We start from the raw sequence: 26,237 nt of genomic DNA on the forward strand, positions 1-26,237 counted from the left end.
ACGTGATTGCACAAAGGTTAGAAAGGGTACCGTATCCCCAGATAACATGTATGGATAGCGTACACATTCAAAATATATGTCTATACATCAGGAGGCAGGAAGACGGTGTTAGGCCCAGTATGGATTGCACGTGATTGCACAAAGGTTAGAAAGGGTACCGTTTCCCCGGATAACATGTATGGATAGCGTACACATTCAAAATATATGTCTAAACATCAGGAGGCAGGCTCAGACGGTGTTAGGCCCAGTATGGATTGCACGTGATTGCACAAAGGTTAGAAAGGGTACCGTTTCCCCGGATAACATGTATGGATAGCGTACACATTCAAAATATATGTCTATACATCAGGAGGCAGGCTCAGACGGTGTCAGGCACAGTATGGATTTGACGGCCCAGACTACACAGCGGAGGAGCAGGGAGAGGTAAAGATTGCAAATGCTGGGGCCCTGCCCAAACAAGGGGGGCCCACTCGTGGGCGTCGGTACTGGCACTGGGCCCCTCATAGTACGGCGGTGTGTGTGACGGCGGGTGTGCACCACCACCGTCAGAGACACTTGATTGCACTATGAAGGACCCTGTGCCAGTGCCCGCGCCCAAGAGTCGGCCTACCCACCTGTCCAGGGCAACGGCACTCGCACGGTGTCATGCGCTAGGTGGTGACCCCGGCCATGGGGGGGGAGGCAGCACAGTTAGGGAGTTTTAGAAAGTGGCATATGTTGATGTTGGACATTCAGCTGATGCAAAAGGTGAAATAGGTCAAGTCCCAGGAAGAGGTGGACCAAAGCAAGCCATTTTTCTGTCACCCTATGTGTCATCAGGGGAAGGTGGGACAAAATCCTTTGAAACTCATGCATGGTTCATTTTAATGAAGGCTAGATCATCAACATTTTGGGTCGACAGCCGGCTCCTTTTTTCTGTCAGGATTGATCCAGCAGCACTGAAGACTCTTTCAGATAACACACTAGCAGCAGGGCAAGCGAGCTCCTGTAAGGCATATTGTGCCAATTTAGGCCAGGCGTCCAGTTTAGAGGCCCAATTGTCAAAGGGGGATGACCTGTGAGGGAGAGCATCGATATGGGAGGAAAAGTAGTTTGTAACCATAGTTGACAACTGCTGTCTCCTGTCACTTTCCATCGATGCAGTATTACCAGTTGTGTGAGCGGTACTTGAAAAATCAGTCCACAACATTGTCATGAAACCCCTGTCTCCAACGCCACTTCTGCTGTGTGCACCACGAACACCTCTGCCAAGCTGCCCCCGGCCCGTACGGCTCGTGTGAGAACCATCACCGCTGCTGTGTGCTGGGAATGCCTCAAGCAACCGATTTACCAGAGTTGCTTGTTTATTAGCCAATATTAGGTCAAGGTTCTCCTGTGGCATGATGTTTTGTAATTTGCCTTTATAGCGTGGATCCAGGATGCTGGCCAACCAGTAGTCGTCATCGTTCATCATTTTGGCAATGCGTGGGTCCCTTTTTAGGATCTGCAAGGCATAATCTGACATGTGGGCCAATGTTCCCGGTGTCAATGATGCACTGCGAGTGCTGGTTGGAGGAGCACTTTCTGGCAAATCCACATCCCTCCAGTCACGCACAAACCCTGTACCAGACCTTGCCATGCCAACATTTTCACTTGCCCCACGAGATGCATCCTCCTCCCCTAAGTAATCATCCCCATCATCATCCTCCTCCTCTTCTTCCTCCACCTCGTCCAGGAGAGGTCCCTGAGCAGACAATGGCTGAATGTCATCAAGGATTCCCTCCTCCTCTTCCTCCTCATCAACATTGGCTGCAGACGCCTGCTCGTTAAGGTGCGTCAAAGTTTGCATGAGCAGACGCATAAGTGGGATGCTCATGCTTAGGATGGCGTCGTCTGCGCTTACCAGCCGTGTGCATTCCTCAAAACACTGAAGGACTTTACAGAGGTCTTTCAGCTTCGACCACTGCACACCTGTCAACTCCATGTCTGCTCTCAAAGTGCCTAGCCGTGTATCCTCCCACAAATGCATTATGGCCTGCCTCTGCTCGCACAGCCGCTCCACCATGTGCAGGGTGGAGTTCCACCTTGTTGCAATGTCGATAATGAGGTGGTGGTTGGGAAGGTGGAGCAATCACTGCAGCTTCTGCATACGAACGGAGTGTACAGGCGACCGGCGGATGTGCGCGCACAGTCTTCGCACCTTCTGGAGCAGGGCTGTTAACTCCGGATAATTTTTGAGGAAGCACTGCACCACCAGGTTCAAGGTGTGAGCCAAGCAAGGTATATGGCTGAGTTTTGTAAGGTCTATGGCTGCCACAAAATTACGGCCGTTATCACTAACTACCTTGCCTGCCTCAAGATGTACACTGCCCAGCCATGACTCAGTTTGTCGCTTCAAGTACTCGGCCAGCACCTCGGCGGTGTGTCTGTTGCCCAAACACATCATCTGCAACACAGCCTGCTGACGCTTTCCACTAGCTGCTCGATAGGGGGACACATCATGTGCAACAGTGGCAGCTGCAGATGGAGTGCTCGTACGACTGCGCTCTGTGGACGAGCTTTCGCTTCTGGAGGAGGAGGAGGAGGAGGGTGGAACGCCTACAGCCAACTGTTTCCTATACCGTAGGCTAGGCAGCACTGTCCCACCACCGCTGTCCCCTGTGGACCCTGCATCCACAACATTAACCCAGTGCGCAGTGATGGACACGTAACGGCCCTGGCCATGCCGACTGGACCATGCATCAGTTGTGAGGTGCACCTTTCCGCTCACTGACTGCTTGAGTGCATGGACAATGCGGTCTTTCACATGATGGTGGAGGGCTGGGATGGCTTTGCGAGAGAAGAAGTGGCGACTGGGTAGGTCATAGCGTGGTACTGCATAGGCCATGAGTTCGCGGAAAGCTGTGCTTTCCACCAACCGAAAGGGCATCATCTCAAACGAGATTAGTTTGGCAATGTGGGCGTTCAAACCCAGTGTACGCGGATGAGAGACTGAGTACTTTCTTGACCTACTCATAGTGTCTGGGAGGGTGAGCTGGACTTGAGAGCTGCATATGGTGGAAGTAGCGGTGGACAGGGCGGACTGAGAGAGGGTTGATGATGGTAATGGAGTTGGTGTTCTTTCTGATGGCCTAGAATCAGTCTTTCGTTGATATAACAGTGGGATTCCCTGACTGCTGTGGCCTTGCAACGACACCTCAACATTTGCTGCTGTGCTAACCGGTGGGCTTACAGTGGGGGAAACAATGTAGCGTTGCTGACTACCTTCGTTGTGATCAGTTGCACATGTGGCACTTGAGGTTTGGTGTTGTGTCCACGCTTGCAAGTGCATGCTGGTTAAATGTCTAAGCATGCAACTGGTATTCAAATTTTTCAGATTTTTCCCTCGGCTAAAGGTCTTTGCGCACTTCTTACAGATAACCTTGGCCTGATCATGAGGATTTTGTTCAAAAAAGTGCCACACTGCACTCTTCCTACTTTGGCAGACATTTTGCGGCCTAGCACGCTGTGATCTTTTGACCCTCTGGACAAGCTGTCCAGCAACTCTTTTGATGTTTGGAACCTGTCTTTGGAGTGCTCCGGGCCTGCCAGATAACAGCTGTTGCGATGTCGATGTCTGCTGTGGATGCTCCTCATCTGAGCTATTGGAAGCAGCACCCTCTTCCCCCAATGGATGCCAATCTGGGTCAACAACTGGGTCATCCATCACCTCCTCTTCTATGTCATGTGAACCTTCCTCTGTGTCACCGTGTATGGTGGTATAGTGTGCGGGAAGGGGCACCTGAGTCTCATCAGGGTCAGAATCTGGCTCTGTACACTGTGAGGACAATGTAGTGCTCTGAGTGAATGTACCAGCAGAATCATCCATCAGCGGCTGTGCATCAGTGCACTCCATGTCAGATTCATCTTGGCCTGGGTAATTCACCATTTGACTTGATAATCCAGGCATGGTATGTGAAAACAGCTCCATGGAGTAATCAGTAGTATGGCCTGCGTCATCCTTCAATCTTGGTTGGGGTGAAGGACACAAGGAAAGGTGTGGTTCATGAACATGAGCCTCCAATGACGACTCAGTGCTTTTACTTTTTACAACTGAAGAAGAGGAGGCGATAGAGCTGGAGGCTGAGTCAGCAATGTAAGGCAAAACTTTTTCCTGATGCTCTGGCTTTAAAAGCGGTTTGCCAACTCCTAGAAAACTAAGCGTTCGAGGCCTTATGTAGCCAGACGATGACGCAGGCTCAACACCTCCTGCATTCGGTCCTATTTTGCTCTTGCCACTACCACCAGATCCACCACCAACAACACCATCATTACCAGCTGCCAACCCCCGCCCAATTCCACGGCCTCTTCCACCAGCCTTCCTCATTTTTGGTAGAAATGTAGACAAAATCCAGCAAACTATATAGTAATGTAAAACAAGGTACAAGGTGTATTTTGGACAGGGGAGATTTTGAATTTCTGCAGACACTTGTGGACACTGGACACTTTTGGATTGTGTGAGGCCCACTGATATCTGAGCGCTATGTCACAGGCTCGATGGCACAGCTGTGACAAAAGTGACGAGAGGATAAGGGAGATTTTGTATTTCTGCAGACACTTGTGGACACTGGACACTTTTGGATTGTGTGAGGGCCACTGATATCTGAGCGCTATGTCACAGGCTCGATGGCACAGCTGTGACAAAAGTGACGAGAGGATAAGGGAGATTTTGAATTTCTGCAGACACTTGTGGACACTGGACACTTTTGGATTGTGTGAGGCCCACTGATATCTGAGCGCTATGTCACAGGCTCGATGGCACAGCTGTGACAAAAGTGACGAGAGGATAAGGGAGATTTTGAATTTCTGCAGACACTTGTGGACACTGGACACTTTTGGATTGTGTGAGGGCCACTGATAACTGAGCGCTATGTCACAGGCTCGATGGCACAGCTGTGACCAAAGTGACTAGAGGATAAGGGAGATTTTGAATTTCTGCACACACTTGTGGACACTGGACACTTTTGGATTGTGTGAGGCCCAATGAATATCTGAGCGCTATGTGACAGGCTCGATGGCACAGCTGTGACCAAAGTGACTAGAGGATAAGGGAGATTTTGAATTTCTGCACACACTTGTGGACACTGGACACTTTTGGATTGTGTGAGGCCCAATGAATATCTGAGCGCTATGTGACAGGCTCGATGGCACAGCTGTGACCAAAGTGACTAGAGGATAAGGGAGATTTTGAATTTCTGCAGACACTTGTGGACACTGGACACTTTTGGATTGTGCGAGGCCCACTGATATCTGAGCACTATGTCACAGGCTCGATGGCACAGCTGTGACAAAAGTGACGAGAGGATAAGGGAGATTTTGAACTTCTGCACACACTTGTGGACACTGGACACTTTTGGATTGTGTGAGACCCAATGAATATCTGAGCGCTATGTGACAGGCTCGATGGCACAGCTGTGACCAAAGTGACTAGAGGATAAGGGAGATTTTGAATTTCTGCAGACACTTGTGGACACTGGACACTTTTGGATTGTGTGAGGCCCAATGAATATCTGAGCGCTATGTGACAGGCTCGATGGCACAGCTGTGACCAAAGTGACTAGAGGATAAGGGAGATTTTGAATTTCTGCACACACTTGTGGACACTGGACACTTTTGGATTGTGTGAGGCCCAATGAATATCTGAGCGCTATGTGACAGGCTCGATGGCACTGCTGTGACCAAAGTGACTAGAGGATAAGGGAGATTTTGAATTTCTGCAGACACTTGTGGACACTGGACACTTTTGGATTGTGTGAGGGCCAGTGATATCTGAGCGCTATGTCACAGGCTCGATGGCACAGCTGTGACAAAAGTGACGAGAGGATAAGGGAGATTTTGAATTTCTGCAGACACTTGTGGACACTGGACACTTTTGGATTGTGTGAGGCCCATTGATATCTGAGCGCTATGTCACAGGCTCGATGGCACAGCTGTGACAAAAGTGACTAGATGATAAGGGAGATTGGATTGCTTTTAAAAAAGCAGTTTGCAGAGCAGTGGTTAAACAGCAATGCCAGCCTGTCTAGAAGCCTTAAAAGGCAGCCCAACAACCAACACCACTGATACACCACAATATAGCCTCCCCTTGCACTGCACACACAGTGACTGGTGTGTTGTGCAGGCCAAATCGCTAGCAGCAGAAGCAGTTTTTTTTTCTTCCCAGCAGGACAAAAAAAAAATATTGGGATTGCTTTTAAAAAAGCAGTTTGCGGAGCAGTGGGTAAACAGCAATGCAGGAATGTCAGGAAGCCTTAGAATGCAGCCCAACAACCAACACCACTGATACACCACTATATAGCCTCCCCTTGCACTGCACACACAGTGACTGGTGAACCCTCAGGACCGCGACGACGAACCTCCCCTAGGCGAGCTGACCAGGTGGACCACCCCCTATACAGGGAGTGTAAGGGGCAGGCCCAAGGGAGACTATCGCCGCGGAAGCTGATACCCGCGGACAACCGGAGGATGACGTAAGCCGGGGAGGACTGGAGAACCGGTGGGAATGAAGATGACCACAGGGGAGACTGCTGTTGCCGCGAGGAGGGAGGTGACCACCAGGAGGGATGCTGGAACGTGTAGCAGAAGGGAAGCTGGAACAGGCGGGCGAGGACAGGAACGGAGCAGACCTGGAAAGGAACACGAGAGGGTAACCGACAGGCAGACTAATGGGAAGTCAGGAGGAGTACAAGGCACAGAGACAGACAGAGCGCTAGGAGACGTGGACCCGATATCAGAGCGCGAAGCACAATTGATAATCAGGCAGGGAGCCTAGGGAGAGGCTGCCTGATATAGGGCACGCAGGAGGACTTCCGGGTTAGGGAGAGGCGGAGTCTGGGATCCGAGGGATAGGACGCCTGGACAGGGGGGGCGTGCGCCTGCGTACCTGGAGAGAGGCGGAGGAGGCGGGCTGAGAGGACCGGAAGTGCCTGGACAGCGTGGAGCCAGGGAGGAGAGCGGAGACCGCCGGCGTCATGGCAACAGGGGACGCAGCAGAGGCGGGCGGCGCGGCGGCGGCAGGAGCAGGGCCCGAAGCAAGGTCAGGACGCGCTGTGGTGGCAGCGGTCCGAGCGGCGGCTGCAGAGGCCGGAGGACGCGCCAGGGAGGTGAGCGTGACAGTACCCCCCTCCTTACGCCCCTCCCTCTTAAGGCCAGAAAGGAATCGGGCTAGGATACGAGGAGCCTGAATATTCTCGCGAGGCTCCCAAGATCTCTCCTCGGGACCGAATCCTTTCCAGTCAATTAAGTAGAGGGTCCTACCTCTGGATCTCTTCATCGCAAGAATGTCTTTAACTTCAAAGACATCCTGTGCGGACACAGGCAGGGGTGAGCGGCCAGTGGAGGAGTGAAAACGGTTCAGGATAACAGGCTTTAGGAGAGAAGCATGGAACGAATTAGGAATTCTCAGCGAGGCGGGAAGTTTTAACTTGTAGGCGACATCATTGATACGAGCCAAGACTTCAAATGGACCTATATACCGAGGACCCAGTTTGTACGAGGGTTGTTTTAGGCGGACAAACTTTGAAGACAGCCATACTTTATCTCCGGGTTGGTACAGTGGAGAATCCAGGCGTCTTTTGTCCGCATGTCTCTTGATCCTACCTAGAGCCAGATCAAGCGCGGTTTTGGTCTCCTGCCAGACCCTGGAGAACTCCTCGGTCAGAAGATCGGCCGCCGGCACACCCGAGACAGGAGGTACCGGCAGAGGTACACCTGGATGTTGTCCATAGACAATGAAGAAGGGTGATTTGGAGGAGGATTCACTGGTATGGTTGTTGTAGGTGAATTCAGCCCAAGGGAGTAGGTTGGACCAATCATTCTGGTGGGCGTTGGAAAAATGCCGAAGATAAGAAACAAGGATTTGATTCGTGCGTTCAGCCTGGCCGTTGGTCTGGGGATGGTAGGAAGAGGAAAAGTCCAACGTTACCTCCATCATGCTGCACAGGGCCCTCCAAAACCGTGAGGTGAACTGAACCCCTCTGTCGGAAACGATATGTTTGGGGAAGCCGTGAATCCGGAACACATGGGTGACGAAAATCTTCGCCAATTCAGGCGCGGCGGGTAAGCCGGGCAGAGCAATAAAATGGGCCATCTTAGAAAACCGATCCACCACGACCAAGATGACGGTGTGACCAGAAGACCGGGGCAGATCGGTAATAAAGTCCATTGCAACATGCTGCCAGGGAGCCGAAGGAATCGGAAGTGGGTGTAAGAGTCCGGAGGGCAGATGTCGTGGGACTTTGTTTCTGGCACACGATGGGCACGAGGCGATGAAGTCTCGGACATCTTGACGAAGCGATGGCCACCAATAAAAACGAGAAATGAGAAGGAGCGTTTTCTTGAGGCCTACATGGCCGGCTAGTTTGGAGGTATGGCCCCAACGTAGTACTCGTCTCATCTCACTTTCCTGCACGAACGTCTTACCCGACGGTAATGAAGTCAAGTTAACAGGTGCGACCATGATAACTTTGCTGGGATCCACGATGTGCGATGGCTCCTCTTCATGATCCGAGACCAGAAAGGACCGGGACAACGCATCTGCCTTGAGATTCTTGTCTCCAGGATGGAAATGCAGTTCAAAGTCAAAGCGGGCAAAGAATAGTGACCACCTGGCTTGCCGGGGGTTAAGTCTTTGTGCAGACCGGATGTATGCCAGGTTCTTGTGGTCGGTGTAGATTTTGAACGGATGCACAGCTCCCTCCAGAAGGTACCGCCACTCCTCCAGGGCCAATTTGATGGCAAGCAACTCTCTGTCACCAATGGCGTAGTTCCTCTCTGCGGTGGAGAACTTCTTCGAGAAAAAACTGCAGGTGAGCAGACGGCCGGAGGGAGAGCTCTGGGAAAGAACCACCCCTGCTCCGATGGCTGATGCGTCTACTTCAAGAACAAAAGGTCTATTGATCTCAGGACGATGGAGGATGGGAGCCGTAGCGAAAGCTTGTCTCAAGGCTTGAAAAGCATCCTCAGCTTCCGAGGGCCAGGGGAGAGGATTGGCTCCCTTTCGGGTTAAGGCGGAGATTGGAGCAGTCAAGGTGGAAAAGTGTGGAATAAACTGCCGATAATAATTGGCAAAACCGAGGAAACGTTGAATTGCCTTGATTCCCTGGGGACGCGGCCATTTGAGCACGGCGGACACTTTTCCTGGATCCATACATAGGCCCGAGTCCGAAATGATATAACCCAGGAACGGCAGGGAAGATTGCTCGAAGGCACATTTTTCGAGTTTGGCGTAGAGACGATGCTCTCTTAATCGTAGTAAGACTTGACGGATGTCTTTTCGGTGAGCAGCCAGGTCCGGGGAAAATACGAGAATGTCGTCCAAATACACCACTACACAGGAGTAGAGAAGATCTCGAAACACGTCGTTGACAAACTCCTGAAACACTGCGGGAGCATTGCACAGGCCAAAAGGCATAACTAAATACTCGTAGTGGCCGTCTCGGGTATTGAAAGCGGTCTTCCACTCGTCTCCGGAGCGAATGCGGACTAGATTATAGGCCCCTCGGAGATCCAATTTCGTGAAGACTCGTGCTCCCCGTAGACGGTCAAATAGCTCCGGAATGAGAGGCAGCGGGTATTTGTTTTTGATGGTGATATTGTTGAGACCCCGATAATCAATGCAGGGGCGAAGAGATCCATCCTTTTTCTTGACGAAAAAGAAGCCTGCTCCTGCAGGTGACGACGACTTGCGAATAAAGCCTCTGGCCAAGTTCTCCTGGATATATTCGGTCATGGCCAGAGTCTCGGGAGGGGATAAAGGATAGATCCGACCTCGAGGTGGAGTTGAGCCTGGGACCAGATCGATTGGGCAATCGTAGGGTCGATGCGGGGGTAGAACCTCTGCCTCCTTCTTATCGAAGACGTCCGAGAAAGCCCAATAGGCCGATGGAAGATCAGTGGAGGTCAAAGTGAGAGGCGTGAAGTTCTTCGGTAGAACGGCAGACAGACATCGGTCTTGACAAGACTGTCCCCAGCGCAGAATGTCCCCGGAGCGCCAGTTCAAGGTAGGCTCGTGCGTTCTCAACCAGGGTAGGCCCAAGAGGATAGTATGGGATAGCGCGGGCAGTACATAAAAGACAATCTTCTCCCGGTGTAAGGCTCCAATCTGAAGTTCCACTTCTTCGGTGACCTGAGTAACGGACAACCGCAAGGGTCAGCCGTCGACCGAAGCAATCTGCCGAGGAGTCTCCAGGGATCGCACAGGGATCCGAAGTCTCTTAACCACCTCGAACTGAATAAAGTTACCCGCTGCGCCTGAATCAAGATAAGCCCACTCAGAGAAACGTTTGGAGCCTATGTGCAGAAGAATGGAGAGAACCAAAGGTAGAGAGGAATCATAATCACCTAGGGAGGCCTCTCTTACCTGTCCTAGGCGGAGGTGTTTCCCGGGCGGATAGGACAGGAACGGAGGAAGTGGGAAGCACTCCCACAATAGAAGCAGAGCCCCTGTTCGATCCTCTCTCTCCGGCGTTCCTCCACCGGTTTTAGCCGATCTACTTGCATGGGCTCCGGTGCAGGAACCACAGAAGACGACGCCGGACGGGAGCGAAGAGGGCTGCGAGCGACCGGTAGGACGTGAGGTCTTCTCTCTCTGGCGGCCTCGCGGGATCGCTCCTGGAATCGTAGGTCGATGCGGGTGGCCAAGGAGATCAAATCCTCCAGAGAGGCTGGAATATCACGGCCTGCTAACTCGTCTTTAATTCGAGCAGAGAGTCCCCGCCAGAAGGCTCCCACCAAGGCCTCATTGTTCCACCCCAACTCAGAAGATAGGGTACGGAACCGAATGGCATACTGACCTACCGAGAGCGCCCCCTGGTGTAGATTAAACAGCGCTTCGGTAGTAGAGGCTATGCGACCCGGTTCATCGAACACCTTCCGAAAGGTGTCCAGAAAAATGGACAGCTGGGAGACTATGGGATCATCTCGTTCCCAGAGGGGGTTTACCCAAGCCAGAGCCTCCCCTTCCAAGTGGGACACGACAAAAGCAACCTTGGCCCGGTCAGTGGAATACTGCAGAGGGGACAGCTCAAAGTGTAGCAGACATTGGTTCAGGAACCCTCTGCATAATTTGGGATCGCCGTTAAAGCGTGGGGGCTTTGCTAGACGGGGTGATGAGTGGGGAGCTGCAGCCTGGGGTGGAGTGGAGGCTGCGGACTGGAGAGCCAGAAGACGGTTATCCACTGAGGCCATATAGTTTAAAATGTGGGCCTGAGCGTCACGCTGCTGTGCGAGCTCCTGCTGAAGACTCGCCACCTGAGGAGCGCTAGTGGGATCAGAGGTCTGTATGGAAGACAGACGGGACTCCATGGACTTGAGGAAGGACATTATCCTCGCCTGGTTTTCTCGTAGGAACAGGAGTTCCTTCTGAGTCCGGGTCGGGGTACCAGCGGGGTCCATGGCCTGATTATACTGTTATGATGTGAGGCTGGAAACCTCCGGGAGCTGAACCCTCAGGACCGCGACGACGAACCTCCCCTAGGCGAGCTGACCAGGTGGACCACCCCCTATACAGGGAGTGTAAGGGGCAGGCCCAAGGGAGACTATCGCCGCGGAAGCAGATACCCGGGGACAACCAGAGGATGACGTAAGCCGGGGAGGACTGGAGAACCGGTGGGAATGAAGACGACCACAGGGGAGACTGCTGTTGCCGCGAGGAGGGAGGTGACCACCAGGAGGGATGCTGGAACGTGTAGCAGAAGGGAAGCTGGAACAGGCGGGCGAGGACAGGAACGGAGCAGACCTGGAAAGGAACACGAGAGGGTAACCGACAGGCAGACTAACGGGAAGTCAGGAGAAGTACAAGGCACAGAGACAGACAGAGCGCTAGGAGACGTGGACCCGATGTCAGAGCGCGAAGCACAATTGATAATCAGGCAGGGAGCCTAGGGAGAGGCTGCCTGATATAGGGCACGCAGGAGGACTTCTGGGTTAGGGAGAGGCGGAGTCTGGGATCCGAGGGATAGGACGCCTGGACAGGGGGGGCGTGCGCCTGCGTACCTGGAGAGAGGCGGAGGAGGCGGGCCGAGAGGACCGGAAGTGCCTGGACAGCGTGGAGCCAGGGAGGAGAGCGGAGACCGCCGGCGTCATGGCAACAGGGGACGCAGCAGAGGCGGGCGGTGCGGCGGCGGCAGGAGCAGGGCCCGAAGCAAGGTCAGGACGCGCTGTGGTGGCAGCGGTCCGAGCGGCGGCTGCAGAGGCCGGAGGACTCGCCAGGGAGGTGAGCGTGACAACAGGGAGGCAAAATGGCAACAATGGAATATACTACACCAGAAACCGTATGCTCCTTAGACCACCACTCCAGACCTGTATCGCTAGCACAAGGCAAGAGCTATAGTCGGCGACGCCCATAGTCACGGAGGACAATTTAAAGACAGAGGGCGTGGCTAAGCCCTCACCCAGAATGACAACCTGGTTAACTCAATCCAAGCCGGATCAGAAGACCAACCAGCACCGCAGAGAACCAAGTGGTAGGATGGGGTATTACCGCTGTCTGCCGGACACCCTGGTGCGAACAGTGTCTGACATACAGTCTCTTTTCTAGCGCTATTCTGAAATACTTGCGGTTCTGAACTCCACACAAGTTCCTTTTTCTGTCTGCTACCTAGAACTACCCTCGCATGACAGGCAGCTGTAGCCGTCTTTATCTGGCTGACACACGTGCTGCTGTGTCGTCGAGTCTCTTGTTCCCCCGGTTTCTGCTGTGGGACCTTTATTATCCATACAGACTCGGACGCTGGGGTCTGGTTAATGTGTATACAGTATGTAGAGAGAAAAGAGAGCGGGGAAAGGGGAAATCTGACATTTGTCAGCATCATTGACTGTTGGTCCTGAAGTAGCGCTTGAGACACTGATTATGTCAGCCCTGAAGTAGGGCCTGAGACACTGATTCTTTTGGCCCTGAAGTAGGTCCCGAGACACTGATTCTGTAAGCTCTGAAGTAGGGCCTGAGACACTGATTTCAATGATATATCACTTATTAGGCTATGTGCTGTTGTGATTAATGAGTACCGTACTATTCACTATTACATACAGTTGCATTTTATTCAGTCATTCATTTCCTTTCTTTCTCTCTGTTCCGCAGCTTTTTTAGTGACTCCAAGACCCAAGAACTTCAGTCTTCTATTCAGTAAGTTGCTAAATTTTAACTCACTAGTCTAAGAAGGTCATAAAACTACAGTATATGTTACAGAAATATTAGGTATATTGCCTTCAAGGAAGAAAGTTGACCTTTCAGTATTGCAGTAATTATTTCTAGTCTACATTCTCTCTTCCCTACAGCAGGTATGTTATTCATAGCAGTAAACCTTTGGCACAATAAAAGTAATTTCTTCCATTTCTTTTTGGAATGACATTGCAGATTTTCATGACTATGAGTAGTATATACATATATACTGTATATATTGTGTATTGCCATCTTCTGGAAGCAAGCAGTGCCGTATAAAAACCGAGGCTCTCGTGTCCCATTTCCAATGCAGATTGAAATCGGCCTTCAAAAGGTTAGAGACAGACGATGAATTTAAATTGATCACAATCACCTTTTAGGAAAACAACCTGATGAAATATTAATGGAATAGTAGGAGAGAGCTGCTTTAGACCACTTCCCTGCGGGGGGTTTACACTTCAGTGTAATTATGCTTTTCTTCTACCTCAGACATGTACTTAAAATATGCTTTTAGATTTCTTAAAAAGACAACACTATTAATCTGTATAGAAAATAATGTCTTCTGTGTGGACACAAAAAGAAATATACTAGGGAACTTCAATGTATGATCATGCGATAGGGGGTAAAATACAATGTAAAACTCCTGTATTTTAAGAATATCCCTTGTTTTCATTTATATTTTATAAAGTTATAGTGCACATTAAAATAAGAAACTTTATAGTATATATTTTCCGAGAAATCTTCTTTCTCTTTCCGGATTTCTGAATTGATCTTCAACTCAATTCAGTTAAGACAGATATTTGTATTATTGATAGGAGGAGACAGTTGCTGCTCATAAGATCGATGGAGAGGGGAGGAAAGAGGAGGCGGAGCTAGAAGAAGACGGAGCCTGTGGCAAGATCACCTACAAGTGCTTCTTATAAAATTAGAATATCATCAAAAAGTTAATTTATTTCAGTTCTTCAATACAAAAAGTGAAACTCATATATTATATAGAGTCATTACAAACAGAGTGATCTATTTCAAGTGTTCATTTCTGTTAATGTTGATGATTATGGCTTACAGCCAATGAAAACCAAAAGTCATTATCTCAGTAAATTAGAATAATTAACAAAAAACACCTGTAAAGGCTTCCTAAGAATTAAAAAAGGTCCCTTAGTCTTTTTCAGTAGGCTCCGCAATCATGGGGAAGACTGCTGACTTCACAGATGTCCAGAAGGCAGTCATTGACACACTCCACAAGTGCAATGAATTGCTCAATACCATTTAAACACATGGTGAAAAGTATAAATGTCTAAAGGCAGCAAGTGTCACTGGATGTAATAGTTTAAGACACACTAGTTAAGATGGTATAACAATACAAAGTGAGAAGATGCACCCAAAAAGACCATCTTACCCATGATAACCCATGTGGACCAGAGCAAATTGGCAGCCCACCCAGGGAGTGGGAGAAGCCAAGCGGTTTAAAGAAGCGAGCAGGGGGTTCTATGGTTATTATCCATCTTATAGTCCCTATAAAATATACAACATAACTGAAAGGGAAGACTTAAAAGATGCCTGGGAGCTGCCAGGGTGTCTTTTGAAGTGTTTTGCTTGTGTGTGCTTTGTTCTTTTTGAGAAAAACAAAGTATTTTCCATTAGTTCATGTGCGCTCTATTTTGTTTTATTTGGTGTCACGCATGTTCATAGAATCTCTTATCCTCCAAACTATCATCAAAACTATTCTAATGCTAATAAGTCAAGTGTCCACGAACTGTTCATCAACCAAGGAAGTGATTAATGTCTCTAGTGGGCAATGCAGTAGGCAAGATATCAGTTGATGTTAAAGAGTGGAGAAAGTAAGAAGGGTTTACACCTAAGTGGAGACAAAACTTTCCTGGTAAAATAGACCATGTCCGCTCAGTTCCCTACTCTTCTTAAACTGGCTTCCTAACTGTAAAGTGTTATATGTGTACATAAAGAATAACACTATTTTTATCATTTATATGACCTGTATCCTGCATTTTCACAGGTATTTGCCTCTGCACACTCTCTCTTAATGTGCAATTGACTCTGAGCTAGTTGCTGGAGACTAGCTACTATAATATCTACTATACACAGTACATCCAGACAATGGATTCCTGCTCTTCTCTGTAGCACACAGACAAAAGCAGCAGATGCATGAATGACGTTATACAGTAGTACTGAGCTGTGTACCTGTGAAGTCAGCATTGAATTGAAGTACATTTGCTGAAAAAAGCAACAGGATTTGTCTGGTCTCTTACAGTGCTGAGTGCACACAGTGTATAATAGGAGCTGACACCCTCACTGTACTGGCACCCATATTGCTTGGATGAAGGCAAATTTGAGCTGTTTTCACAGTAGATGATAAGTTTTGGAAGAGAGATGAGAAAATGGATTTGTAGGACTCCTTTCCATAGGCAAAGTCAGTATTCTGTGACTGCTGGATCCTTACCTTCTGGCATTCCCAGCTCTTCTTTTGATTAGTCGGATTGGTGCAATATCATCATATGTGTATCACGCCTCTATGATAGCACTGCGCCAGCCCGGCTAATCAAAGGATCAGTAAGGAATGCTGAAAGGTAAGTGATCACGGATTACCAATGTGGCTAATGGATCAGAGTACTGCATATCTGTTCTCCAGTCTTTATTTAGGAGGTCTGGGGGAGGGTAAAAAGTGGCTTAAAGAGAATTTGTCAGCACAATTTTGTAGTGTAAAGACATGGCTGTCATGGCACTGTAATACTGATTGCATTGATATCTTTGGTGAAGAAATCTGCTTTTCTGCTCTTCTGTAAGCACCATTTGTAGTTTTCTACTAATTAGGTTTTCTCCTCCCTGTCTGTGATTTCCTGCCCCACTGTTGCCTCCGGTCTGTAAATGAGGAGTCACTGCTGAGACTTCAAACAGAGGAGGCAGGTCGTTCACAGACCGGGGGCAGGCGGAGAAGCTGGGGAATCACAGACAGGGAGGTGAAAATCCAGTGCACAGTGCACCAAAATGTAATTAGCAGAAAACTTCAAATGGTGATTAAAGTAGGACCACAATAAGGATTTCTTCTCCAAATGTAATCAATGTAATCAGTGCTACAGCGCCATTACAGCCATGTCTTTACTTTACATTACAAAATTGTGACAGGTTCTCTTTAGTGTTCTCTTCTACTATAGATTTATGTAACGTTTGTTGAAACAATAGAGATTATTTAAATAAGTCTGGTTCTGCATTGCAACAAAGTCTTCTATGTGCCATAGGAAAAAATAGCTTTCTTAAGTATTGCTTGCCATATTGATTCATTGCTTCCATCAAGAGTAGTTCAGCCTTGAATCCTGTATTCGGTAAAAGAAACATTGACCTTGCATCAAATATTATGTGCATAATGCTCTGCCGCTTTGAAAATGCTAAGTGCACCCATGAAGCCGGAGAGCATTCACCCAAATTGTTTGGGCATTCTCAGTGTCACAAATCATAATGGGACTTGTGGCAGCTCTGGGTCTGCTGGAATTTAAATGCATTTTTTTCCTTTGTTCCAGCAAGAGTTAATGTCTGTCTCTTGCTGGCAGCTTCTTTTAGGCTGGTTAGCTGATGTTGGCTGGTAACCATTCCCACCTTCTTTTAGATAGTCACATGAACCATCAGCTGATCGTCCATTTACTTCTATGCAGACTAGCTAGGTGTGTGAAGTAGTGATGAGCGAGTATACTCGTTGCTCGGGTTTTCCCGAGCATGCTCAGGTGATCTCCGAGTATTTGGATGTGCTCGAAGATTTAGTTTGAAGCGACACAGCTGCAAGATTTGCGGCCACTAGAAAGCCTGAATACATGTGAGGATTGCCTGTTGGTTAGGAAATCCCCACATGTATTCAGGATGTCTAGCAGCCGCAAATCATGCAGCTGCTTTGACACAAACTAAATCTCCGAGCACGCCAAAATACTCAGCGGACACCTGAGCATGCTCGGGAAAACCTGAGCAACGAGTATACTCGCTCATCTCTAGTGTGGAGCTCTCCTGTGACTGTGGTATTGCACCCTGTTGCTCTTCCTAGGAAAGAGGACACAGGTGCTGTCTGACGAGCTCATGCAGTTGGGGGATGTTTCCTTTCATACTAGGTCGCCTGCGGTTCACCATAGGACAGGGGCATGTTTTTATTGTGATCTTAAGGATCATTAAAGTCTGTCCATCTCACACCAAACATGTTACTCCATCTCTTAAGCCGCGTTATCTTGGTTATGTGGAGAGAAACGACAATGGAGTGTGTATTTCCTCCATTTCTATGTTTCCATTTACCATTTCTGCTGAAATGGTGGTTGGTGGGAAAACTAGACTATTCCGGTTCTCGTGGATAGTGGAGCTGGAGTCAGTGTGGTGAATTCTCGCTTTGCTCAGACCCACGGTCTAATCGGTAGGATGCTAGCGAGATCCTTTATTATTCTTGCTATTGAATCTGTTCCTTTCAGCCAGTTTGGTCCAAGTCATATTATGTGAACTTGTACATTGGGACTCTTCATAAATAGTTCCTGTAGTGCTATGTCTTGGAGGGTCTGCATTCTCCCATTGTCTTAGGCCTTCCCTGGCTGAAGAACCACAATTCGGTCATTGGGCAGCACGGTGGCTCAGTGGATAGCACTGCAGCCTTGCAGTGCTGGAGTCCTGGGACAAGGACAACATCCAAGGACATCCATGGACAACATCCTTGGACAACATCTGCAAGGAGTTTGTATGTTCTCCCCATGTTTGCGTGGGTTTCCTCCAGGAACTCCGGTCTCCTCCCACTTTCCAAAGACATACTGATAGGAAATTTAGATTGTGAGCCCCATCGGGTGATGATAATGTGTGCAAACTGTAAAGCGCTGCAGAATATGTTAGTGCTATATAAAGATTATTATTATTATTGATTGGCTGTCCAGAGAAGTAGTCAGTTGGGGCAATTTTTGTGAAGACAGTTGCCTGGGTGCTTCTATCTCTGCCGTCTTTGTTGAATCTACCCCGTCTTCTCAGGTGGAGGTAGCTAAGTTGCTACTGGAGAATAGGGGCAAGACAATACCCACACCCCAGTTTAACTCTAGACTTTGGTGTCCTCCCCGCAAATAAATTGGTCAGGGGAGGGTGGTGGTTCCCACTGAGTATCCTGAGGGTAAGATTTTTGTGACATGAGGGATACCTTTGTTGTATGTCCTTCAAGGAGAGCACCAAATTGTTTCAAATGTACGTGTGGTAATAAATGTTCAGGTCCGGACCTGTGTGTGAATGAGTACGTGTAGGTGTCCACTAAAAACATCAGGTGGAAGTATGCATCTGGGACTCTGAGTTCTAGGGTGGTCGGTCTGTATAGGGTGGCATCAGTTCTCAGCCCTATGACCTTCCAGTTGGAGCTACTCCGAGTGATGCTTATCTTTAACGTGTTCCAGAGGTCATCGCTCAGGAGATTTGCCTCCGGAGCCTACGTTATCACCGTCACCATCAGTCTGCGTTTGCCATGAGCTTAAGGACCAGGTGAATACGGAGGCGAATACTAGCGTTTTGATGCATCCCTGCCGTATATTTTTTGGGACAAGTCCTGTCTTAAGGGTCGTGAGGCCCCTCGTAGAAAGGGGGGTACTGTCTCAAATCATTATGGGATTTGTGGCAGTTCTGGGTAGCTGGAATTTAAATTTATTTTTTTCCTTTGGTCCAGCAAGAGTTAATGTCAGTTTCTTGCTGGCAGCTTCTTTCAGGCTGGCCAGCTGATGTTAGTTGGTAACTACTCCCACCTCTTTCTAAAAAGATACATGACCCATCAGCTGATCATCGGCTATAGAGTTACTTCTATGCAGACCAGCGAGGTGTGTGGAACCCTCCTTTGACTATAGTATTGCCGTTGTTTGGGTCCTGTTTACCTGATGCCATTTATGCTGTTGCTGTGGAGCATAACAGCAGATTCTGAGCTGAGATGTATCCTTTCTGTCAGTCCATTGTTTTTCTCTTTCCCTGTGTAATATTTCCTGCAGTGGCAAAACTAGCGTCCTTGCTGGCCAGTGCACTAGCCATGGTTAGCAGAGGGGACAGAAAGGGATTAGGCATGTGACTGTAGCGGGGGATAAGGCGTTAGGGGGAGCTTAGAGGCAGACACAGGTTGGTGTCAGGAGGTGTCCTATCCCACGCTCCCTACCTTTAGGGCCTTCCTCGCTCTTTTTCATCCTGTTGTACCTATATGTTGTGCCATCCACCAGACATACCTGAGTGCGGACGTGACCCTCACATAGGCGGAATGTTGCGTATATACCTGAGATTTGTGGCAGGCTGGCCAAAGTGGTAGGTTTCAGCTATGTCCACCTGTGCATGAATGTAGGATCTGAGTCCAAACTTGTCTGGCAGAATCAATGCGATGTTGGTCTAGTCCTACCTTATTTGCATATGGCAAATAAGACAACATATTCAAGGAGTTCTCCTCAAGCTTGCGTGAATTTCCTCTGGGTACTCTGGTTTCCTCTGGTTTCCTCCCACACTCCAAAGGAGGGAATTTAGGTTGTGAGCCCCAATAGGGACAATAATAATGGTGTCAGCAAATAAAATAGTAAGACGTAAAGGGAACCTGTCAGCAGGCTTTTGTTATTTAATCAGAGAGCAGCATAATGTAGGGGCAGAGACCCTGAATCCAGAAATGTGTAACATACTAGGCTTTGTGTTGTAGTTTCAAAACAATCAGTGTTTTATCACCAGGAAATTAACACTGTTGGACAAGGTGTGCAATCAAGTTCAGCTACAGTGGTTTGAAAAAATATTCCTACCCTGTGAATATTTCCACATTTTTTCAAGTTACACCCACAAACTTATATATATTTTGTTGCGATTTTATGTGACATACCAACACAAAGTAGCAAGTATTTGAGAAGGGACTTTTACATGGCTTTCAAAATATTTTAAAAATATAAATCTGAAAGTTGTTGCAATCATTTTTATCCAGTCCCCTGTAATCTGATACCCCTAAATAAAATGATGAGTGACCCATGCCTCCAAGTTATATAATTTGTAAACACCTGTGTGTAATTTACTCTCAGTATAACTACTGCTGTTCTCTGAAAGCCTCAAAGGTTTGCTTGAGAATATTAGGGAAGGAACAGCATCATAAAAACCAAGGACCACAACAGACAGGTAAGAGATAAAGTTGTGGAGGAGAGTGAAGCAAGGTTAGGTTATAAAAAAAGTATCCCAAGCTCTCAACATCTCACAAAGCACTGTTCAATCCATCATCTAAAGATGGAAGGAGTAAGACACAATTGCAAACCTACCAAGACATTTCCGTCCATTTAAACTGACATCCCAAGCAAGGAGAGCACTACTTAGAGAAGCAGCAAAGAGGCTCATAGTCAATCTGCAGAAGATCCATAGATCCACAGTTCCTGTGGGAAAATCTATCCAGAAGACAACCATTAGGCCGGGTTCACACTTGCATGTGCAATGCGAGACTCGCGCATCAATACCCGGCACTGCCACCGGCACTTGGGACCGGAGTGTGCTGTTGCATGTATTTCTATGCAGCTGAACGCTCCGCTTCGAACTACCAGCGGCAGTGCCGGGTATTGATGCGAGTTTCTCACATTGCACATGCAAGTGTGACCCCGGCCTTAGTCGTATAATCCGCAAATCTGGATTTTATGGAAGAGTTGCAAGAAGAAAGCCATTTTTGAAAGCCAGTCATAAGAAGTCATATTTGCAGTTTGAAAAAGTCATGTGGGGGACACAGCTAGCATGTAGAAGAAGGTGATCAGATTACAGGAGACCAAAGCAAAACTTTTTGGGCTAAATTCAAAATGCTATCTGTGGTGGAAAACTTAAACTGCACATCACCCTGAAAACACCATGCCCACCGTCAAACATGGTGTTGGCAGCATCATGCTGAATGGATAATTTTCTTCAGCAGGGACAGGGAAGCTGGTCAGAGTTTATAGGAAGATGGATGAAGACAAATACAGGACAATCCTGGAAGAAAACCTTTTGGAGGCTGCAGAAGACTTTAGACTGGTGCGCAGGTTCACCTTCCAGCAAGACAATGACCCTAACATGCCTCCGGAGCTACAATGGACTGGTTAAGACTAAAACATATTCATGTGTATGAATGGCCCAGTCACAGTCTAGACCTAAATCCCATTGAGAATCCATTGCAGAACTTGAAAATTGCAGTTCACAGAGACTCTCCATCCACTCTCACTGAGCAAAAGCTAATTTGCAAAGAAGAATGACCAAAAAGTTCAGCCTTTAGGATAGTTTCACACTAGCGTTACCAAGTGCAGCGGAGGGCCACCGCTAAGCTCCGCCCCGGCCGTGCCCCCTCCGGTCAGCCCCTCCTCTGGATCAGTGCGATCAGTGTACCCTATATTTAGGGTTGGGTACGCTGGCCGCTCGCTGGTATGCTTTTGTCGGCGCATGCGCCCTTTTTGAGCTGCGCCAAGCGCACAAAAATGCATCAGAGTGCGTTTGGCGCAAAAAGGGCGCATGCGCCGGCAAAAACATACCAGCGCGCGACCAGCATACCCAACACTAAATATAGGGCACGCTGATCGCATGCAGCGTCATGCGACCAGAGGAGGAGCTGACCGGAGGGGGGCGCAGCCAGGGGCAGAGCTTAGCGGCGGCCCTTCTCTGCGCTTGGTAATGCTAGTGTGAAACTAGCCTTAGATGTACAAAGCTGGTAGAGACATACCACAAAAGACTTGCAGCACTAATTTCAGCAAAAAGTGGTACTACAAAGTATTGACTCAGGAAGGCTGAATACACATGCATGTCACAATTTTCAGATTTATATGTTTAAAATATTTAGAAAACCATTTGTCATTTCCTTTATAATTCACAAATACTTGCTATATTGTGTTGGTATATCACATAAAACCCTAATAAAATACATTTAAGTTTGTGGGTGTAGCGTGAAATAATGTGGAAAAATTCCCAGAGTATGAATACTTTTTCACTGCACTGTCTATAACGCCGCCCTCACCACTGATTGGCAGCTTGCTGAGAATGTACAGTGTACACAAGAAGCTGGCAATCAGGGGAGCGGTGTTATACACAGCTCAGCATTCTGGCCACTGCTACACCTACAATACAGAAAACAGGTATTTTACCAAAACGGAACAAATTAGTCCAGTAAGTAATACACTGCTGGAATCAAGCTCACTGCCCCTATATCATGGAATCAAAGAAGCAAAATGGATTGTGCTGCACTTCCACAAAGCTGCTGTTAGATTCCATACCAAAAACCTGCTGACAGATTCCCTTTAAAAGTTGGTTTTGAAAAGTTAGACACCTTTCTATGGCAGATAAAGAAATGTTTAATTTAATACAGGAAGAAGCATATTTAAAGTTATGGTGTCACTTTAGAAGGCAGAGTGGAGCTGACCAGTTCCATTTACAGAATGCACAGTAGGCATTTGACTTTTCATTAGAATGGGACCTATAAAAGGGTTAAATTATTTAAAACGTTTCAGACTGCTGAAAACAATATAAGTAGTGATACTCACCCCTGTGAATCCTCACTGCTCCCTATCTGATGCTTTTCTCATCTCTGCTTTTAAAAACACCCTTCTAAAACTAAGATCTTCTCTGTTATACCAGCTGCATTATAACATGGGGAGGTTCGTTTTTGTCTTCCACATCCTCATCATAAGTAATAATGTTTGCAGTATGGTCAAAACTGCTGACAGATTCCCATTAAAGGGAATCTTCCACCAGATTTTTGCCACCTAACCTGAAAGCAGAATAATGCAGGGAAAGAGACCCTGACTACAGCGATTTATAACTTCATGGGCTGCTTAGTTTAGTTTTGATAAAATCACTTTTATCAGCAGGAGACTATCACTAGAAGACAAGTAAACCTGCTGCCAGGGAGCCAGACATATTCATGAGCTCTGTATAACCCCGCCTTCACCACTGATTGGCAGCTTTCTGCGTACATGGGCGTAATTCTGCTAATCAGCGGTGTGGGCGGGGTTATACAGAGCTCAGCATTCAGAGAACGGCTAGATCTGCAGAAGATAAAACTGTGATTTTAGCAACATGACAGCAAACAGCTTAGCAAGTGATACATCACTGGAATCAGGGTCTCTAGCCCTACATTATGCTGTTATCAAATTGGGTAGCAAAAATTGATTGATGTGTTTTTTATGCGTGTTTACATAATTATATTTAGAGAACATAATCCGATCTGCAACGTTCTACACTGCCAGCTCTCGCCTCACCTCCGTATCATTGCTGTCATATTATAAACGGATTGTTACAGAGTTGCAGGTATCTCCAGATAGTGACATAAAAGAGTACTATACCTGGGAGGGAGCCCCTGAACCTTTATCACATCCACCGTGGCAGTGGAATGTTTGCCACCCGTCAGAAGCTCGGAGTTGACAACCCACTGAGGATCCCGGGATTTGGTACTCTGCAAATTTATCCCTTTCTTCGCTTTCACCCTGTAGAGGAAATGAAAAAGAACATTTATGAAGAAAGGTATTGTCAGCCTATTGATTCTTTGGCACTTCCAGTCTATGGTCCGTTAGCTCGTGATTTCATTTTTCTATTCACAGAACCTAAGAACATTGGTTCTACTCCACAGATGTTCTGTGCAGGGGACCTAAAAGACTCAGATGTGTTGGAAAACTGAAATTCTAAAGAGATACTATTTTACTTGTTCAAAGAAGGCGCACAGTTGGCCCCCTTAATAAATCTCTCCCCCTAAGGCCGCAACTGCTGTACCTGTAAAGTTCTATGAAAGGCTCCTTGTGCCCTTGGGATAGTAGAAAATGCTCAGTAGAGTGGGATACGTTTGATGTGATACCGTGCATCTGAGGCTTTTTTCCCCAGTGTTAATGTGACTGTATGCTGTAGACATTAATGCAGACAAAATAGGAACGGGGAGGAGAAGAGATAAAAGGCCGAAGAAGCGGGTGAGTTGGCTTTGTGCCGAGTCTCGGAAACTGTACCCTATTATTTGTACGCCACTGAAATTTTAGGAGGGGTGCGTGCCAGACAAGTGAAAATGGTGGGGACAAACACAAGTGACATAATACGAAGATAGGGTATGGCTGCGAAGAATGAAAATGGGAAATAAGGCAGCTGTGAGTCTATGAAGCTGCCCTGTGTGTCTCATACAATAACGTAACGCTTTCTAAGCCTATTAATACAGCAGAGATCAAATAATAGATGTTCCGGCTGCTAACATGAGACGCCGCGGCTTCTTTACGGAGACATTAATACAACACACACTCATCCGGCACGGCTGACTAATCATTCATCTCTTTCCAAATGAAGGGGCTAATTGAAAGGTACAATGTAAAGCCCTTTCCTCCCGATCACAGAGGCTGACAGGGTGGGAGGCAGCCCTGCGGAATGGGGAGTATGATTATTGAGACGCTGGAATAACAGATTAGAGGGCGGCCCCTCCTTCCGCCGTGCGCCCTGATTACACAATTAGGATCTAAAGATAGTGGCAGCCGGGGGAGCAGCTGACAGCCGCTACCTGTGCCGCTAATCACCGCAGCCTCCATAGCACGTGGAGGCAGGGGACATGGCGCCCTGCAGAGGGCTCCGATATCATTCACAAACGCTCCATCCTCTGCAGACCGGAAAAAAGTCAGAGACAATAAATTGTCTAGTGGTGCATAGGTGCAGCCTACAGGAGGTCTACGGCACGCAAGCTTTGTGGAAAACATGACGACACATCTTTATGCCAATATCTCAAAAGCTACTTCACCAGCAAAAATGCAAATTGGAACATTATGGAGGAGAAAACAAGAATAGTTTTTTTTAAAACAAGTATTATAGACCGACTCTCAGGTTGCGGCCCAGCAGCCAGGTCAGTAACATGTGAGAGTCAGATGGGAGAGAATTTTTCCGACCGGTCAGCATCCGTGGTTCTTCTTTTGATTAACCAGCCTTGTGCAATGTCACATGAGGGTCACGATGATGATGTGCCAGGTTGGGTAGTCAAAAGAAGAGCTGGGAATGCCGACAGGTAGGTGGTGGTCACAGGGCGTCTGTTCCAACTCCAACAAATTTCTGACAAGGCAGCTGGACCCAGTACAGGCATTTCTTAGCAACTGGAGGACAATCATTTTGAAGGAATAATAATGATGAGAATTGTCTGTAAATAGAAAATTATAAGTCCATAGTGGTCTAAATCAAAAGTCAGATCCAGTATAAAATTGATTTTTTGTAGCTGACAGATTTGCATTTGTGGGTGTATATACAGTGAGCCCCCCAACAGATGTGCATATGTAGGGACAGTGACCTGACGGACAGACGTACTTGTCAGTTATAACAGATGGTTAACAGATGGGCAGTAAAAGTGATAGGCAGTACCCTGGGTGACCACAAGGTGGCAGGGGGGAGTGTGAGGAAAGGACTTGACAGCAGCTTAGGGCTAGGAAACCGTTGGTCATGGGGGGCAGAGTTACAGGGAACCGGGAAAGCTATAGATTTGACAGGAGGGTTCCAGAAGATTCCAGTCCCCAGGGGGAGCTCAAGTGACAGGAAGACTGCGACAGTTTGTTCCCTGTGAGGAAAACCAAACCAGGGGGACTGAGGAGAGAGGAAGTTAGGGGGGTGGTCCTGACACAAGGTACCGCAATATAGACGAGGCACAGAGGTGAAGCATACCGTATTAAGGAAGAAGACTGACCAGTAAAATTACTGTTGGTTTACGGGCCTAAGGCGGCCACAGTGATGGAGCTGTCAGAAGCGTCACAGAGTGAAGAAGGGACGGTGCGTATATGTATGTCCCTGGTGTGAAAGTACGGTGTGCATAACGGGCCCTAGAAACGGAGGGCCGTGAAGTGAAGCGAAGTGAAGTGCGGTGTACTTTTGAGGCCCGTCAGGCGGACGGAGAGTGAATAAACTTGGACCTGTTGTACCCGACACTTTCCTCCATCATGTCTCTGTTACGTCTCTGCGTGGTAAGAGAGGGACCACCCCCAGCTCAGCCTACCAACCCTACACATATACAGTGAGCCCCCCAACAGATGTGCATATACAGTGAGCCCCCCAACAGATGTGCATATACAGTGAGCCCCCAACATTTACAGCCCACTACTCCACCGGT

The 26,237-nt window shown here is 48.0% G+C and overlaps 1 protein-coding gene across 1 annotated transcript in view; it reads right to left on the bottom strand.

The window, feature by feature from the left end:
• TMEM132E (transmembrane protein 132E) overlaps window positions 1-26,237 on the bottom strand; it is an 861,007-nt gene that overhangs the window by 171,503 nt on the left and 663,267 nt on the right. The window contains exon 4 of the mRNA XM_073558935.1: window positions 23,470-23,610. Coding sequence (XP_073415036.1) covers window positions 23,470-23,610 — 141 coding nt within the window. The remainder of the gene's footprint in view (window positions 1-23,469; window positions 23,611-26,237) is intronic.

Source organism: Dendrobates tinctorius, unplaced genomic scaffold (assembly GCF_039654945.1).
Source record: "Dendrobates tinctorius isolate UK_male_01 unplaced genomic scaffold, ASM3965494v1 ptg000263l, whole genome shotgun sequence".
Classification (NCBI taxonomy): domain Eukaryota; kingdom Metazoa; phylum Chordata; class Amphibia; order Anura; family Dendrobatidae; genus Dendrobates; species Dendrobates tinctorius.